General features: G+C 47.6%; 1 protein-coding gene across 3 annotated transcripts in view; it reads left to right on the forward strand.

The window, feature by feature from the left end:
• Nucleotides 1-563: 563 nt before the first annotated feature.
• Nrp2 (neuropilin 2) overlaps nucleotides 564-18,474 on the forward strand; it is a 113,967-nt gene continuing 96,056 nt past the window's right edge. For all 3 annotated transcript variants that reach the window (XM_028765605.1, XM_028765606.1, XM_028765607.1), the window contains exons 1-2: nucleotides 564-1,527; nucleotides 16,255-16,432. In XM_028765605.1, the coding sequence (XP_028621438.1) occupies nucleotides 1,455-1,527; nucleotides 16,255-16,432 (251 nt within the window). In that variant the 5' untranslated portion in view covers nucleotides 564-1,454. The remainder of the gene's footprint in view (nucleotides 1,528-16,254; nucleotides 16,433-18,474) is intronic.

Here is an 18,474-nt window from a genome sequence, read left to right on the forward strand (position 1 = left end):
CCGCAGAGAAGACTGTTTGGGACACAACAAAGGATATGAGAAGTAAACCTAAGAAGTATTTGAGGTTTGGTTCATCGAAGGCTAAGGCTGACTGTGTGTCGCCACCATGCACTGCTGCTTCTGAGAACACAGGGCTGAGCTGCCGACTGGCTGCCTACGCCAAACACGGTTCGCCACCCAACTCCTGTAACGCCATTGCAGGTGGCATTGTGTTGGCTTCTGAGTGTGTAACATCTGAGTCTCAGAACAAGAATTTCCCGGGCTCTGCGGAGTTTCCCTCCGGCAGAGGCAGCGCGCCCTGAAGGGAGGGCGCTCCTTGCTCCGGGTGTGACACACCCGCAGCCCGGCACAGAGGTGCGCGGGGCGGGAGGGAGGTGCCGACTGGGAGAGGGGCAGCAGGATTGCGTGGCACCTTAACTTTGATCGCGCGGCCGCGGGGTTGCGAGCCACCGCCGCCCCGCCCGAGCTGGGTGCCGCGGTCCTCGGCTCTGCGCCGCGCGTCTCCGCGGCTGCCTCTTTAATCAGGAACACAGAAGGGGCGGGCCCTGAGCGGGCGCGTAATCGGATCGCTCTGCCGCGGCTCTGACATCCACATGCTGCTCGGCCTGAAAAGGCGAGGGGGGAGCCGGAGGGGAGGCAGAGGAGGCGAGCGAGGCACCAGCCCGCAGCCCGCCCCCGGCACATCCTCAGAAGCACAGACACTCAGCCCGGCGCTGGGCGAGGTGGAGGTGAGGGCGGGCGCCAGCGAACTCGGAGAGCGGCTCGCACACTCGCGGGCGATCCCAGCCGCCGCCGCACCCGCAGCAGCACCAGCAGCACCGGCCGCAGCAGCTTCCTGCCTCGCACTCCCCTCCAGAGACTGGCCAAGCGGGTGTAGCCGCCGGGGGAGGCTCCCGCTTAGGGGAACCCGGAGAGGACAAGAGCCGGGAGCCTGACTGCCTTCCACTCCGCCTGTCCAGCGGTCCGTGCCTCTGCCCGCGTGTGTGTCCCGGGTGCCGGGGGACCTGTGTCAGTTTGCGCTTCTGAGATCACACAGCTGCCTAGGGGCCGTGTGATGCCCAGGACAATTCTTGGCTTTGATTTTTTATTATTATTACTATTATTTTGCGCTTAGCTTTTGGGAAACCCTCGTGATGTTGTAGGATAAAGGAAATGACACTTTGAGGAACTGGAGAGAACATACACGCGTTTGGGTTTGAAGAGGAAACCGGTCTCCGCTTCCCCAGCTTGCTCCCTCTTTGCTGATTTCAGGAGCTATCTCCTAGTAAGGTGGAGATATTCCAGCAAGAATAAAGGTGAAGACAGACACACCGCCAGGACCCTGGAGGAAAACGCTGATCGTTAGAGACCTTTACAGAAGACACCACAAGGAAGAAAATTAGAGAGGAAAACACAAAGACATAATTATACGAGATCCCACAAACCTAGCCCCGGAGAGAGCCTCTCTGTCAAAAATGGATATGTTTCCTCTTACCTGGGTTTTCTTAGCTCTGTACTTTTCAGGACACAAAGTGAGAAGCCAGCAAGGTAAGCCCTTCAAAGTTTTTCTATTCATTTTTACATGGTTCCCTCTTTAAAGGCTATTGCTAATGCAGAGAAGCCACTCAGAACCGCTCAGGAGGAGGCTCCCTCAATACTCAATAATGTAAAGGGAGATCTCAGCGGCCTTCTTTACACCATCGGGGCTGCTAAACACAACTTTTCTCTCTTACTAAGGGAGTGTGTGTGTGTGTGTGTGTGTGTGTGTTTTGTAACAGAATTTGGCGGTGTTCAGATGTCACATATGGACTGAATCAAAGGTTTAAAAATACTACAAAGCCTTTGCATTACAGTTTTGGGGATTTTTTTTTCTCCCTGTCTTGAAGCAGAACACATCTCCCTTGAGTTTCTTCAACCTAGCCAGTGAAATATAAATCATTTGCATTCCCTCCACTTAGCTACATTGAGCAATGTTAGCTGAAGGGCTTGGGAAAAGAGCAAAAGTCTAGCTTTGGTTTTCAGATGTGTGGATTCTTTGCAGAATGGGTGGCTACATCTCAGAACCAGAGGGCTGAAGCTAGTGGACCAAGCTAGCTTGTGGCCATCATGGGAGCTTTTCCGTGGGCAGTTGATAGTCCCCACTCTCTCCTGAATCCGTGTGTTTCTGGGACAGCAAATCATGTTCTTTAAATTTTTTTCTTAAAAGATAAAAACAAACCCTCGGCAGGCAGTCTCTTCTCTTGTGAAGTGGTTAGAAACTTTTGAGTGGAATTTGTTCTCAAGCACTGCCAAAAAGGGTGTGTGGACACAGGCTGCAGAGAGAGATAAGCACAGCGGGGCCTAGGAGAGGCCAGGGCCAACTCTTGTCGAGTGCGACAAGGGATACCTCTCTGAAAACAGGTCCCTGGTCTCTGGGAATGCGGTTCTTCCACCCTGGGACTGCTTCTAAGGGTGCTCCCCTCCGCTCTAAGACAGTGTCTGGAACCTGAAAAAACTCTTAGCGTTTGCTCCTACAGGTGACTGGGGATGGGATACCATCTACTAAGGAAATGGGGGAAGGAGAGAAGAAGGGAGGAAAGACAGAGACTAAAACTCGGAGAAGTGCTATTACCTCGAGGCACTCGGCGGAGACAGCCAGCTGCAGTGGTGGCTCTCCTTCGTCACAGCCACCCTGGCGCCCCCGCACCATGCTTAGCGGGTCCTGAGGCGAAAGCTTAGCGGCTACCAAGCTTCTTGTCCCTTTCCCAACACACAAATACAGTCACTTTACGTGGGACATAGATTTTTTTTTTTGCTACCTTTTGGGGCTTGGCAGAGTGGGAAATCCCGTTGAGACCCCAATCCAAGCCTTTGCAGCTCCGTCTCTGCGGTAACTGGTCGTACAGGCAACTGTAAAGCACGAGCCAAGGAAGGGTTGGGTGCAGGTCCGTCCTGGGGAAATTTTCTGGGCCTAGCATTCCATATTGCCTTAATTCTGAATTCCCAGCTTGAATAGAAATTAAATTACCTCCCACGGACCTGAATGCTGCGTAAATTATGTATGTGTGTGGTTTGCTGTGTATGTGTGAATGTGTGTGCGCGCGCGCGCACGCGCGCTTCTTGAGAATGCCCACGGTATATTATGTATTCAAGACCGGACTCCGGTAGGCCCCCGGTGTGCGAGTGCGCGCACACTGGCACACATCACACACACACACACACACACACACACACACACACATGCGTGCGCGCACACACAACTTCAGGTTCCATGTGATGTGCGAAGCGAAAGGGATTGTGAAGACTCGGGGACCATCTCCTATCCCAGATGTTCGCACATCTGTCCCTGAGCGCTGCGTGGAGCATGTGTACGTGTGTGTGTATGACACTCGCTCGGACCCACTCCTGCTCTGCCACCTGCCTCCCGCACTCTCTGCAGAGCTCCCTCCCAATCTCTGGTCTCGCTGCGTCACTTCCAGAGAAGCTCAAAAGCGCGGGGTGCGTAGCCCCGCTAAGCCCCGCGGGCAGCCTCGAACCAGGGTTGGGACTCGCCCTGAGTAGATATTATCTGGCTGCCCGAAAAGGTGACCAATCGCCGGTCATGGTTTCAGTCGAGTAACTGATTGGTACCGGGAGACCTAGCCCGGGTGGCTAAGGGCGAGGCCAAGCTAGACCTCTGACTCACCCTATGTGCGCCCGCCAGGAGGTGGGCTGGCCCTGGCACTACGGCGGCGGCGGGAGCCTATTCCGAGAAGGAGGCCGGGAAAGAAGGTGGCGGGCACACGTGGGGGCAACTGAGCAAATACCCGGCCGGTTCGTGGTAGCTGGAAGGCCCTGTAGGCACCATGCATGGGGCTCCCAGGCGCATACCCTCCCGCCGGAGTCTGTGGGCAGCTGGGTTGAGCCGGCTCGGAGCGCCCCCTCCTACTCCCGGAGCTGTGCTAGGCGCTGCAAGCTCGCCGCAGCCCCTGGAGAACTGGCATGTAGAAGCTGGGGGCCTGAAGCCGAAAGACTCTCGTGCTAGCCTGGCCGGGAGGCAGGAAGCCGGGGTGGGATTGCAGCACCGAGGGCGGGGAGAGGCGAGGAGCCGCCAGGCAGCCTAAACCGCAGGAATGCGCGCAACTCTCACAGCCTGAGCGCACAAACAGGTGAAGAGCACGCCGCGCGGGCATCCACGTGGCCGAGACGTGGGCGCCCCCCAGCGCTCTCACCCCCATCCCCCAGCACCGTCCCTACCGCCGCATCGATTTGTTTGGGCTACGCAGCAGAAACAGAGCTGAGCAATCCATAAACATTCTATTAGGCAAAAATATTCCCAGCAAAAGCAGAACCGAGGCTATAAGCCTCTGCTAAGTTGGCCGCCTAGAATTCCTCCAGACCGGTCCCCTCCTCTTCAAGACTAAGGACACCCCTGGATAGAAGCCTGCGGCATTTCCCTGACGCTGCCCAATGCCAGAAAGTTAGGTCGTGGCTGCGGCTTGTCCTCCAGATCAGCCACTGCAGTAGCCTGCAGGCAGATTGCCGCCCTCACACCACCCCCCCGCCCCTTCCTCGCTGCCCGTGCCCACGTGGGGAAAAAATAGTGTTCACGACCAGTTCCCTGCTTCAGTTTCCCTGATTGATTTCTTTTTAAATATCAACACAAGTTAATGGAGGCGAGACAAACTGTGATTAAACGGCTGCCCCCACCCCTCGCCTCCGGCTGCCTGCGCCCCAGTGTGTTCCACCGGTCCCTAAGTAGCATCAGCGTGGAGGGCACGAGTGGACCGACTGTCCTAAGGTGGGCGTTGCGTGTGTGAGGGAGTGTGGAACGGTTTGGGTGACACTCTGGGAATCTCCGGGGGTTGGGGGCACTGGAATCAGCTTTCCAGATCTACGTAGCGGATACTCCCATCTGAGCCGCAGATTCTGTGGCTCAGGTTGAATTTCAGCTGGAAGGGAAGGGACTGGACGCTCCCGTTTATTGGCGTAGACTCCCTGCTTGGCTCTCTCTGCTTCCCTTCTTTTCAGTTTCTGACAGAGAGGAGAGCCCCCTGGCGCTAGTCATTCCCCCAACAGCACCGAACCACAAAACTGCTCTGCTAGAGTGGATCCTCAGAGTTTTTGCTTTCTACCTAAGAAATCACTGTCCCTGCTGTGGGTTCTTCAGAAGGTGGCAAATCCCAGGCTTAATGTCTACTCCTCCTCCCCCCAGTCCCTTGAGACCCACGGCTCGGGGCCAGAAAGAAGCCAGAACCCATAACCGTCTTCCTTCCTACTCCAGGAGCGCTTTGATCTATGGTGGTCTTTAACACCATTGCCATGGACACGGGCTGACTCGGTCAATTCAACCTTCAGTCTGAGCTAGGTGATCAGATAAAAGGTGTAAATGGGCTGTGGGAGATAGGTCTGGGTTCAAACAAATCCTCTAACGGAAGCAGCGATAGTCCAAGGGCTTGATAATGGAGTTTGTGAGGGTTTTGGACTGTCTCCCCAAAATGTCCCGTGGTCATGGATGGGTATAATCATTTACAAGTAAGACAGGATTCTGAATAGCCTCCTTAGAGCTCTGGGGACTTGTCTCCTGCCCTCATTAAGTAAGTGCCCAGACACCTTTTCCCCAGAAACAAGCACTGGAGATGGTGAGGCTGGTTGTTGGTTTGTTTGGTTTTTTTTTTTTTTCCCCAACTGAGTACACAGTATAAAACAGCGGAGAGTGCCCTACGGGGCTTCATGGCAGGCCCTTACTTGTCCAGGATTCACCAGGTAGAATAGCAAATGCCCAGCAGCACCTCCAGGGTGAGGTTTTATGTCATCCCACGGAGTCCTCAGAGCACTCAGCTGGCAAAGTGTGAGATTGGAAAACTGCAGGGATTGGAGGCTGGGCTCTCCAGACAGGACCCCCGCTGTCTACCAAATGGCTCCAGCCCCCTGCTGTTCAATGGATGGTGGGCTTTCTTCAGGTTTCTGTCTTCTAGGTATAGGAAAAGTGAGGAGCACATCACCAATTCTTATGCAATGGGGCATGTATGCCAACAACAGTTATTGGGTCGCAGGGAGGGGGGGGGGGAGGGGGAGGCAGGGGGCGCTGTCTTCTAAATCGCATTCAACTCTTCATCAGAGCACTCAAAAGAAAGAACTGACTTGGGGTGAATCAAGTATGGGACATTCTGAGTTGACAAAATTCAAGAGCCAGGCTGATAGTTTTCAGAACATGTTCCCCAAAGATCCAGTTTGCAAAGATCTTAAGGTGAGATTTTCCCATGTAGAAAGCACAAAGCATGCTAAGTAAAATGGAAGGGGGCATTGTTCCCTGGTTATGCTTTCTCCAGCCAGCAGATCAGACAAATCAAATCAGAAGCCCTTGTGCTAAATGCTGGCCATGTTATCAAACTCAACGCTGAACTAGGCCAATTTAAATATAACAAAACAGCAGAGTCACAGCAACCAAAAGGAAGGAGGTCTCTTTACCTGAATCACTTGGATTTGAAGTCCCCTCTGTCTTAATCAGGTGAGGAAGACTTGGACCTGACCGGTTCTTGTTTCCTCAGCCCTCTAATCTAGCACACACACACACACACACACACACACACACAGAGCTGGGTCCTTCTATAGAACAACAAGTTGCCAGATTGTGAATTAAATAGAAAAGCTGATTTGACCCAGAACGAAATTTATTATTATTTTGTCTTGTGACAAACATAACACATTTGAAATTCCTTGAATTAAGGAGATAGGACTTTTAAAAAGTGACCTCAGAGTAGGAGTTCATTGTGGCATGAACATAGCCAAGATATTTCATCATCTGGTCATCACTTGCCAAATGTAGTACCCCACCTTGAGTGGCAGATGTGTCTTTTGAGGCCCAGGAGTTTGCCATTGTCCTGTTTCTCCCAGGAACAGACTCATCTCTAGCTTGTGAAGAGGATAGTTAATCCATTTCTGGAAGACACTACAGGAGTTGTGTGTGTCCCACCCCCACCCCCCAACTCTCAGTTCCTACTGCATCTTCCAAGGTTTTGTCTGCCTTGTAGAGAAGGAGGCTCAATATTTAACCATTTCATTCCCAAGAAAGGTTTAGTGGGGTTGGATTCCAGGACACACTGGCCTTGTCCTGTGGCTGGCCCAGGAGAAAGCTTCTAAAGGTTTAGGAAGCTGTCAAGTTTAGATAAGACTGAGCCCCTATCCTATGGGACCTTGGTTGTATTAATAAGAAGAAATTAATTTTTAACCACTGGGAATGTTGCCAAATTATGTGACCTTTGGCAGACCAGCTGTGCTATAAAAATAAATCCCCCATTTCTGAAAATGCTGCGTCTCTCCAGTAGAACAATAACAACGTGGCGGTTGGGACAGAGACGCGTAAGCAGGCCGGCTGGAGAAGAAAGGGGAGGAATGGGTGTTGACCAAAAAAAAAAAAAAAATCATCTGTGATGCTATGAAATGTGCCTGCAGACCTGAGCATCCTGCCACTCTCCCCCACACCCCACTCAGAGCTTCCAGAATGCCGGAAAGAGCAGGCACCCGCGTGACAGGGAGCCAGGAGCCTGTGTGTATGCAAGGCAGTGGAGAAGGTGTTAAGTGTTTCCAGCCTGCTCACACCCAGCCTTGAACACATCCCTCATTGTTCACACTGGCCAGTGACTGGCATGGGCAGAGAAAGGGGGTATTGAAAGGGGCAAAATATTTATCTTTTCCTAAATGCCACCAATAAGTGTCCCTGAAGTCTGAGAGCACTGGTGTTGGACTTTACAGTAGAGCCAGATCAGCTGTCCGGGTTAGCAGTTCAACTCAGCGGGTTGCCAGCTCTGTATTCTAAGTACTCCGTTCCACCAGAGTACTTAATGGCTGTGTGCCTCAGCTTCCCTATCTGTAAAGGGTGTGTTTGATAACAGTGTCTCCCTAGGATGGCTGTGCTTCGTGACATAACAAGAATTGAGGCTTGCTGAGTCTGTTCTGATGTCACTCACTCTTAGGGTTAGCCATCTCATGCTCATGCAAGGTACTCTCTAACCACTGTGGGAAGTTTATTTTATCTTTATGAGATTTATTCATTCTTGGCTGCTCCCTCACTAAACCTTTGTCTGTGTTTTATAAGCACCAGCTCATCTCCTTCACGAAGTTTTCCACAGACCCATCACTCCTGCTGGATTCTCAGCTCAGCAAAGGGATATCTCCTCTTCACCTTCTTTTTCTTTGTTACTCTATTCTCCATGTTCTTGGTTCCACTCCTCCCCCATTCCAGATCTGTCTTTTTTCTTTCTGTTCCTTTCCCCTCCCCTTCCATCCTTCCTGACTGAAAGTATGCTCAGCAGGGAATGCTGTGGCTAAGGCACTCTCCTGAATTTGTAATAATTTCTAGTCTGGCATTAAGTCCCCTCAGCAACTGTACTCAAAAGAAAGTAGTCAGAAAGACAAAATGGCTTTTACCCAGTAAGACTCTTAATAATCCCATTTCCCTCTGGGTCTTCATAAAAGAGGCATGGTCTAATCCAGAAAAAGAAAGGGTGAATGGGAATAAGATAAAGTTCTTCTCAGTAGCTTGCAGTATACAGGGCTCCTGGGAGGGGGGGTTGTGGAGGGAGGAAAGAGGAGAGAGGAGAGAGTCTGGTAACCTGGTCCCAGCCCCCAAAGATGTTCTGATAACTAGCAATTAGGTTCTGGAGAGAGCCAGAGCCAGTCCTAGAAGAAGATAAAGGGAATTGCAAATTACTGGACCAAATGATAATAATAATTGTGAGAATAGATGGGGAAAATAAAGCAGATGTTCCCTGAAGGCAGAGTAGGAGCCAGAGATAAAGGCACAGGACAGATTTAGTGGACAGGGGCCAGTTGAAGTCACGTAGGAGAAAATCCAATACCATCAGTGGCTCACTGATGACGTTGTAGTAGTTTTTATGAGTCTTGCAAGTGCTACTGATAAGCAAATATTTAGAAGTTGCCCTTTCGAGTGAGGAGGAACAGCAAACAATCAACCAAAAACTTCAGGAAAAAAAATGTTTTCTACTGCTAGTTAGAACATATGTATAACACTGGTCTTCATCATTAGGTAAGGTGAGACCCTGCTCACATTAAGATCATCTTGATCTATGGCTGCATGTTATTATCTCAAATGATTAATGCACCATTTTAAAATCTGTATTTAATAGCAGTTGAGGATAGGAAAGGAAAGTAGTTGCTGGTGTTTTGCAATTTGTGATAAAATGAATTTTGGTATCTGGTTATACACTCGGTGTTATGTTAGGTCCATCTTAATTCATTAATTGCTAGGATCTCATTGACTGTGACTGGTGGGAAGGATTCTGGATTTGATCTCATAGGACTTGCCAAGGATGGATAAGGAAGGATCCTTGGCCTCAGGGGGCTGGTGGATAAGGCCATCTGAACTCTTAGAAACTGCTCAAGACTACAGTTTGTGAGGTATAGAGAAGGGAGGGGTAGTCCTTAGCAGTCCTGGTGTGGAGGTGAGGAAGGCTCAGATATATATATATATATATATATATATATATATACACACACACACACACACACACACACACACACACACACACACATCGGCAAGGAAAAGACGTTCATGGGGAAAGGAAAGAGGGAACAGAGAGACACTGAGTTTGTTTAGGGGAACTGCAATTTAGAATCCATTGTTAGAAATAATTGCCAATAAAGTTAGAAATAGTAGCTTGGGCTTAATGCAAGGCTCAATTTGCAAGGCCAGGGGCCTCAAGTTTCATGTGCTAGCCAAGAGGGAGCAATTGACATTTCAACCTGAGTTCATCAAAATAACTGGAAAAAATATATATTTTATTAGCCATCCCCCTTCCTTTGGCTTTTGGAGAGACCTCAAAATTATTCTTTTTCTGTTTCCTTTCCCAAATGTCTGTTAAAATGGTCAAGATTTGTAATCCCAGATCTCTCATCAATGGCATCAAAACAGCATTTGCAATGAGGTCTGGGAAAGAGCGGACATAAATATGAACTAATGATATTATATTGGCTGACCTATTGGAATTGCATTTGTTTATAATCTAAGATGACAAATCACAAGGTTACCATAGGTGGCATGATTCGAGGTCAGGGGAGGTAATCACGTCAAACTTCCATTTTCCGATTAAGTGAGGGTTTGTTTTAGCATCCAGATAGAAGAGGGAGAGTCGCTCTTGAGGTCTCGCTTCCAGTCCCATCTTCCAGTTGTGTCCTAGGCAAGTTGGGGGTGTGGTGGAAGACAGTTTGCTTTGTTTCTTTTTGCATTCCTTGGACAAGAACTGACTTCTCCTGCTTACGGTTCCTTGTCTCCCCTCCGTTCCCAGATGGTTCTTTTATTTAGATCTTGAACTTTATTAAGGCAAAAGTTCATGGAGATTCTCATTTACCATACCTCCAAGAGTGCCTTGCTGACTGCCACCCAGCCCCATAAACTGAATAGATGGCACCCCCTCCTAGATGCCTGAGGAAGTGGTCAAACTGCCGCATTCCTGGCTGATGGATTGGCTCATTTCTCCCCAGCTTAAGCCAAGATACAGATTTTATGAGACTGTCTTGTGACAGGCTGAAGTCACTTTGAATAAAACAAAATCCAGCCTCAGCTCAGAGAAATAACTCTTCGAAGGAGTTTATCCTGAGCTGGTGAGCAAAACTTGGTTAAAAGCCCAAGCAAAGGACTTAGATGGTCTAATGGGGGATTTGATGATACTGCTTTTGGTTTTCCCTTCATGAATCTCTGTTCACATGCTCACACAGAGAACTGTGTATTCATAATATTTATAAATAAGCAGCCTCAGAGACAGTTAAGAAGCTCACATCAGTACAGCTAATGTGATTAAAAGAGACATTCGAGCTCTCCATAATGCAAGACCAACATGCTCCTGTGAGGTCCCTAGCATTTTGTTTCAGCCTTACCTAGCAAATAAAGCAGCCTATAGTCTCAGAAGGAAGAGATGCCTTTGAATTTGAGGTTGGTCTACAGGTTCTAGGAGCTTAATCCCACCTCATGGTTTGAGCTTTGAATTTTTGAACTGGAAATAACGTTTCACCTGAGAGGGCACAGTCTCCGCATGGTGGCCTAAGTTACCCAAGGCCACACAGCTTGCCACTTGATTATGGAGCTCTTCATCCCCAACCATTGCTATTCTAGTCAACTGCCCATAAACAACAAGAGACAGTGACATGAGAAGGTGGCAGCTTCCTCTTTTTTTAACTAGAGGAAGAAGAGTATCTTCTTTGCCTTGCTATGCATAATTAGATGAAAGCATTGTTGTGGGATTAAGGGCAGGATGGGATTATGTTGTAAGTAAAGAATACACTGTAAAAGGTTCCCAAGGGAAGTGAGACAGGTATACGGCAATCCTACAGTCTACACTTACCTCTATATCCCTGTGAGGAATTGTTCTGCTCTCCCCGCAGATGCCTGAAACTAGGGATAATGCTCAACTCAATAGATTACACTTTTTCCTATGCATAATACTTCTGACAAAATGTAACTTATAAATGAAGCATACTAAAGGATTAACAATAGCTAATAATAAAGTATAACAATTACAATAGCATACCATAATAAAATTTTATGGATGTACTCTGTCATCTATCTATCATCTATCTGTCTGTAGTTAATGTACTCTTCTTCTTTGGATAATGATGCTTGCTAGTATGTAGTGAACGTAATGAAGTAAATGACTTAACAACAGTGTTAGGCTGCTGTTGATCTCCTAACTATGTGTTAGAAGGAGAATTATCAAGGTACAGCAAAGACTTTGACCACCGATAACTAAACCCACAGAAGGGGCAGCAACAGAAAAGTTGGGCTACCCATATAAGAAATAGATGTCTCTAATATTCCTCTTGTCTCAATGGCATGTTAAAATCACAGAGATCTAGTTCAGTGGGTTTCAACCAGATCCAGGAGGTCCCAGAGAATGTCCTGAGAAATGAGGGCAGAGCTTAGAAGCCAAAATGATGTTCTTTAGTTTCTGGCTTCTTCCCTTGGAACATCCAAGGTGAGTTTCTCTTCTACCTCCATTGTACTTTGGAATTCTGGGTAGAGTTTTCATCCAAGGGGAAAGAGTACCACTTCTTAAAACATAAAAATGTGACAAGTACAAACCTAATACAATCCACACATTGAATTAAACATATAAAGGTGAAACCTAAGAAGGCCCCACTCAATTAAGGAATAAGTTTATCCCCCTTTTGCCAATGTCAAGTGCCCCCACACACACACACATGCACTCATGTATGCATGCACACACAATACCTTTGACAGTTACCTCACTACTCCAGAGTAAGTATCCCTGTTCATGCTTTCTATCCCTTCAATTAACTTGGGGTCTATTTGCTTTTCACCTGTGGTCACAGGAGTCTGGCTGTTGAAGCAAACCCATAGAATTCTGATTATTTAAAAGTCTTCACCATAAGGGGCTGCAGAGATGGCTCAATGGTTAAAAGGACTTTCTGCTCTTACAGAGAGGACTCAGTTTTGGTTCCCAGCACTTACATGGTGACTCACAACCATCTGTAACTCCAGGAGAATTCCAGGAAGTTCAATGCCCTCTTCTGGACCCCATGCATATATGTGGTGCTAATATATGTATACATCTTAAAAAAAAAAAAGCAAAATTCTCACTAAATTCAGGCACTATCGTTTTTCTTTAAAACAATTCCAATTAAATTTCCTAGATGGCAGACTAGATTTGTAAGGGTTCTTTTTTCTCCCCCTTCTTTATGCTTTCTAAACATCAAATATTGCCAAGGAGCTTGGTTTTAATTCAGGCTATCTAGGAGGGCCTAAGTGAATGGATAGGAAATTCTTTTATCTTGGGGGAGGGGTCAAGAAACCCATAGGCAAGATCAACATAACTATACTGAGACAAACAGGGCCGTAGAAATTTAGAAAAATATATATTTGGCATATTACTTTTCAAATGAATGCATGTTAAGTATTCACTCTGAGGGAAAAATCTAAAGCCTGTGGCTGAAAGAGTTAGCTCCTACTTCCCTAGAGGTTATGTGTACAGGCATCCCATTGTGACCTTTAACCCACTGTCCTCTGACCCAGCTCACCCTTCAAGCTTCCCTCCCAGATGGATTTGGCTGTTTCTCTTAGGGAACTAAGTTTGCCCCAGGTGGAAGGTGTGCACAAAATAGTTGCAGAATGAGGCTCCAGGTCAGCTCACCAAACAGGCTCAGTGGCTTCCGTAGTGCCTGGTTCCTCTTTCTGGTGTGATACTGGCCTTAAGGAGTTTGCCCTTGAGTTCAAGTTTCTCTCTCCTTGTGGTCTGATGCCTCTGAAACAAGACAGAAAGAATGATGGAGTTCTTTCAGAGTAGAATGAAGGCCTATAAAGTAATGGATGATCTAACTCTTCACAAGAAATTCTAGCTAATTCTGACTGGGGCAAGCTCGTACTTTTAAGACTTGCAAACCCACCCCCATTTAGAAATGAAAAGATCAGTTATCAAGAAGAGCCGTAGAAAGATTTAGTGTGTTTTCTTTCCAGCTTTTACTGCAGTCTTTCAAGAACTCTCTTCTCTCCAAGAAAAATAGAGACAGAAATTCTAGTATTTGTCTTTGTGGATATATGTCTGTGCAAATGATGTGTGATATTTTATGAGAGGGTGTAAACGTGTGTACAGGAGTGAAGTGTGAATTGCTGATATATATATATATATATATGTAATTGATGCCAGTTCAGTATCTGTGTGTTTCTGAGTGTGTGAATGCAGACTCAGCAAGAATGCCCATTTATAAATATATGGGTATTGAAAAGGTTAACAACACACAGCTGAGACAGGTGTTAAGGAATCCACAGATATTTCATTAAGTGGCTTGATTTTCTTCTGATAAAGATGTGATGGGGAGGGGTTGGGAGACAGAGGAAAGCAGTGGGGTTGTCCTTTGTCTCTCCATTAATAAATTTCAGCCGTAGGAGTGAAGACTATTGGCTATAGAGCATAGCAGAGATGAACAAAATTTCTTTTGTGGGGCAATAATTATTCTGAGCTTAGATAAGAGAGGAAACCTTTCTGTAAGGAAAGTTTTTTTCCTGTCCCCACTGCTGATCTGTGTGCGTGGACTAATTGCTGAAGGCTCAAGAAGCTGAGGGGAGAAAGTGTTCTGTTAAGGGTAATTGGAGAGAAGCAGGGATAGGGGGACTTGCATGATGGGGAAACCATAAGTGTTACTAAACAGAAGCTCTGCTCAGGTTTCCTCCAGGAGATCCAAGGGATGAGGCAGGACAGTTTTCTGCAAAAATAACCAGCAGGAGGCTGGCCCAGCAGAACATTCCTGTCTCTGCTATTTTGACCAAAAAAAAAAAAAAAACAAAACCCCCAAAACCCCAAAAAACAAAACTAGTGTATCTAAGTCCCCACATGAACACACATCTGCCTCTACAGAGGGCCACTCCCACCCCCTTTCACCCATACAAACCCAGACTGATGAGCCACCATATGACCAGCTGGAAGATACTGGTGCCCTGGGTTGAGAGAGTGCTTTTGGGTGCCTGCAAAGCCTGCAGGCATGGGCTGAAGAGGCAGGGGAGGGGAGGTGGCTGCATCTGGGTGGGAGGGATGGACCCATTGTCCTCCAGGCCTGGGGAGGATGCAGGGTCATTAGGTAGAGGATGATATGGTAGCTGTTAGCCTGAGGAAACAGCTCACTTTTGTTTTCCACCCAGTAGGGAATGGACCTGAATCCATTAGATTCTGGGCAGTTCAACCCGGCACAGTTTGAGCCCTTGGAAGCTAGACGCCAAAAAGGCTACTTGTGTGGATTTGTGTCCCCCCACCATTGTGCAGCATGCCTATCATTTATGCATTTAAAGCCTGTCAGGCTGGAAATCTGCGGCAGAGGGCTGGAAGACAGTAATGCCAACAGACACAGGGGATGGTAAAGTGCACCTGTAGAGTTAAAAATGCATGACCCATTCCCTCTTTGAGGGAACACAGGAGAAAGACCCCCGTCCTGGAGGGTATCTGCTGAGCTGTAATACATAATTCACGGGCCCATGCTGGTCCATGCAGATGGCGATATTAAATCGTGATTGATGCTCAGAGACATGCATAGCTGACGAAGGGCTCCAAGAGGCTTCAGAATATTTCTATGTCTCCCGTGCCTCTCTGCTCTAACTGTGGTATTAAGCAACCTAACCCCTTATTTCCCAACCCCTGCTAGGGGTTGCAGGAGTTCCCTCCTGGGTAGATGAGATTCTTCAAATGTCATCACCTACCTTTTCTGCCTTTGAAGGCTGCCCCTTCCCTCCTGGCCCACAGAGGCTGTTTACCTCCGACCGGGCTCTGAAGCGAGGGGGAGCCAGCTCTTCCTCTGCCTCTGCCTCTGCCTTTCTTTTCTAGTATCTTGACAAAGCAGCAGCACACTCTGGTGGTGACCGAGCCAGAGGGACAGTGGGCAGAGATCTCAGAGAAAGCTGAGGGGTCTGGTCGCTCAACACAAAGCACCTTTGTGCAAATCCTGAGATTGGAGCCAGCAGATTCTTCAGTTTAGATTCTTCCATTGGGTGTATAATGAAATAATAAATCAAATTTGTGGTGTGTGTATGGAATTAAATGTTTTGGGGGAGTTTCTTTTAAAATAAGCTGAAATCACTCTCTAGGGCCTGTTCTGGGCCAAAGCTGAAAGTGCTTTTTTGCACCTCTCGTAATTGTTGCCAGGTTTGCTCATGGGTTAGTACCACAAAACCACGATTGTCAGTTCCCAGAGCCCGGCTGATGGCTGACTGTGCTGGGCTAAGAGACCCCAACTAAAATGAAGGATTTATGAGACAAAGATAGAGATGGGAGGCTTGAAGGAAGAGAGGAAGATGGGCCAAGAAAGGGAGATAGGAAAAGGCAGGGAGGAGTCTTAAGTGTACACTCTTGTTTTTATAATCTCCAGCCCTGTGATCGAAATATTTATGACCATTTTCTGGTGTGTGTGCATGTGTGTGTGTATGTGCCTGTGTGTGTGTCTGTGTGCATGTCTGTGTCTATGTGTGTGTCTCTGTGTGTGATTGTGTGTATGTCTGTGTCTCTGTGTGTGTCTGTGTCTCTGTGTGTGCCTATATGTGTGTCTACATGTATGTGTGTGTTCCTTTGTATGTCTATGTGTGGGGGGGTGTTTTGTGTGTCTGTCTGTCTGTCTGGGGCGGGGGTGGTTAGGAGGAGAGAAGACTTGAAATAATCTTTTCCACCGAGTGAGTAAATAGATTAGTCTCCTGGACTGCTGTAAAAGGTCCTTAAAATAGTTGAGAGCAGCCACTGGGAGGGAGGACTTGTGGAAGGCTATCGGAGCATATCTGAAGTTCTTTGGTGTTGTTCTTTCTTCCAGATCCACCCTGCGGAGGTCGGCTGAATTCCAAAGATGCTGGCTATATCACTTCCCCAGGTTACCCCCAGGACTATCCCTCCCACCAGAACTGTGAGTGGATTGTCTACGCCCCTGAACCCAACCAGAAGATTGTCCTCAACTTCAACCCTCACTTTGAAATCGAGAAACATGATTGCAAGTAAGCACAACCCTGCTGACTGGGGACACAGACCACTGTTCTTATATTTGGTCCTTTCTCTCACTGAGGGGCAATTGTGGGTTCTAGCCACAGAGGGCCACTTAACATCGCATTACCTTTTAACAGAAGTAGGATGCATTTGATTCCATGGTATGGTGAAGAACCTTTTGGAATGAGGTACAGAAAACAGTGGTGCCCTGATTGTAGAAATTGGCAGTAGAAAGAGTTTCCATGGGGACAAGAAGCAGGCTTGGCCAAGTTCTTGTATTTGTGATGTACCTCTCTTTGGGGGGGAGGGGACTCCTCCCATTTTAATTGCTGCCTTATCAAGGAGCCCTACCAGCTTCTCTAATAAAATGATAGCTGGATCCTCAAATATATCAAATATATATGAGTTTATTGCTTTCCAAAGGCGCTGCTCATTGCTCAAAAAGAGTAAGAAATACAGAGTCAATAAAGGAAGGGTTAAGACTCCAATTGATTCGTGATGTCTATGCTGCACAGGTTACTATCAAAGATGTGGGTATAGATTCCTTCTACAAACAGTTCTAATTGCTTTACAAATAAGCCACTCAATTCTTGCTGGGGCCCTGGGAAGCCAGTGCCATCATGATCTTCATTTTGACATGAGAACACTAAAACAGGGAGGTTACGTCAGTTACTCAAGGTGCGTCAGCTGATCTTATGACAGGACATCAGATAGCCACCTTGGAGATGCAGACAGTCAGAAAAGTGCTCTTGAGATGTTGTGCCCATTCAGGGAGACAGGCAGGATAGTCATGCCAATAATAGAGATGGCTGAGTAGTCTCTAGGCCTCTGTCCTTTGTGTTTTCCTCATGAATCAAAAGTGAAAGTGTTCAGTTCAGAAAAGAATATGGCAATGACCATTTTAGTCTTTTTATCATAAGTTCTGGTGAGTGTTCAGGGTCCACATGACACCTAAGAACTCTGAGCATTCCTGTGACCAAGGCATTGGGAGTCCTGGGTAATTAGTAATGGGATAGCTGGGGGACAGATATAAGAGAGCAGGCGACACTCCTGGCCTCTAATGTAGAACAGGCTTCAGTCCAGACCAGCACTTCCTCTGATGGACTCAAGGCTCCTCTGTAACTAGCACTAGACTCGGAGGCCTGATGAACTGTTGTCATTATTATACTCCCAGGACCACTTTGCACCTACAGAATGGTTTCCTTCTAACAGGAGGTAGTCTGTGCTGAAAACCAAAGAGTTTCCCGGATGGATACTGCATGTGACTAAGAGTCACAGGATGAGGTTTCTACTTCCAGGGCCAGTCTTGGCTGCCTGGATGACATAGCACATCAGTTCCTCCTTTGTCTGTCTTACACAGACACACTAGACACATTGACTCAGCATCCCAGGATTCCACTTCCCCAGCAGCGAAGTTTACAAAGAGTTTGGGTTAGAACAGCTCTGTAAAAGGATTTTTGGGTCCCGGAGTCTTTGGCTAAGCTGCAGAAGGTTGGGGTCAACTGAAGCATAATGCACAGGGTGCTGGAGAGTGAGCTCAGAGGAACTTGACTAAGCACCTCTCTGGATGGAGGGCCAAATTCGGTTCTGCTGATCCTAGCGAAATCTCGGGGGGAAATTGCTAAGAGGCCATTTTATGGATATTCACGATGACAGGGGGAAAGGGCCCAGTTTTTTAGAAGGTTGGATTCAGATGGCAATGAGTAAAGCTCCAAATATATTGTGTAGAGTAAAAGGCTAGGGAAGCACACTCCAGCCCCAGGATCCAGCCCCCGGGGTTGGGAGAACTTAGTGTGGAGCAGAAAGACACAAACCTCACCCCTGCTGTAGTCTGAAGGGAGGAAACAGGCAAGTTACAGGCTCTCTTCCCAGCCCTTCAGCCCTTCCTAACTAGCTTCCTGTTTTCCTCTATACTCCCATCCTTGCTGCTGGCTCCAACCGAAGAGGTCACAGGGGTCAGAAAGACAATCTTTCTGGAATCTATTTCCCCCAGTGTCAAATTGTCGGCAAGACTCTTCTAGGCCCACTTACCCTCTCTCAGTTCTCACTGTCC

The sequence above is a fragment of the Grammomys surdaster genome, unplaced genomic scaffold (assembly GCF_004785775.1).
Source record: "Grammomys surdaster isolate TR1022 unplaced genomic scaffold, NIH_TR_1.0 165, whole genome shotgun sequence".
Classification (NCBI taxonomy): Eukaryota; Metazoa; Chordata; class Mammalia; order Rodentia; family Muridae; genus Grammomys; species Grammomys surdaster.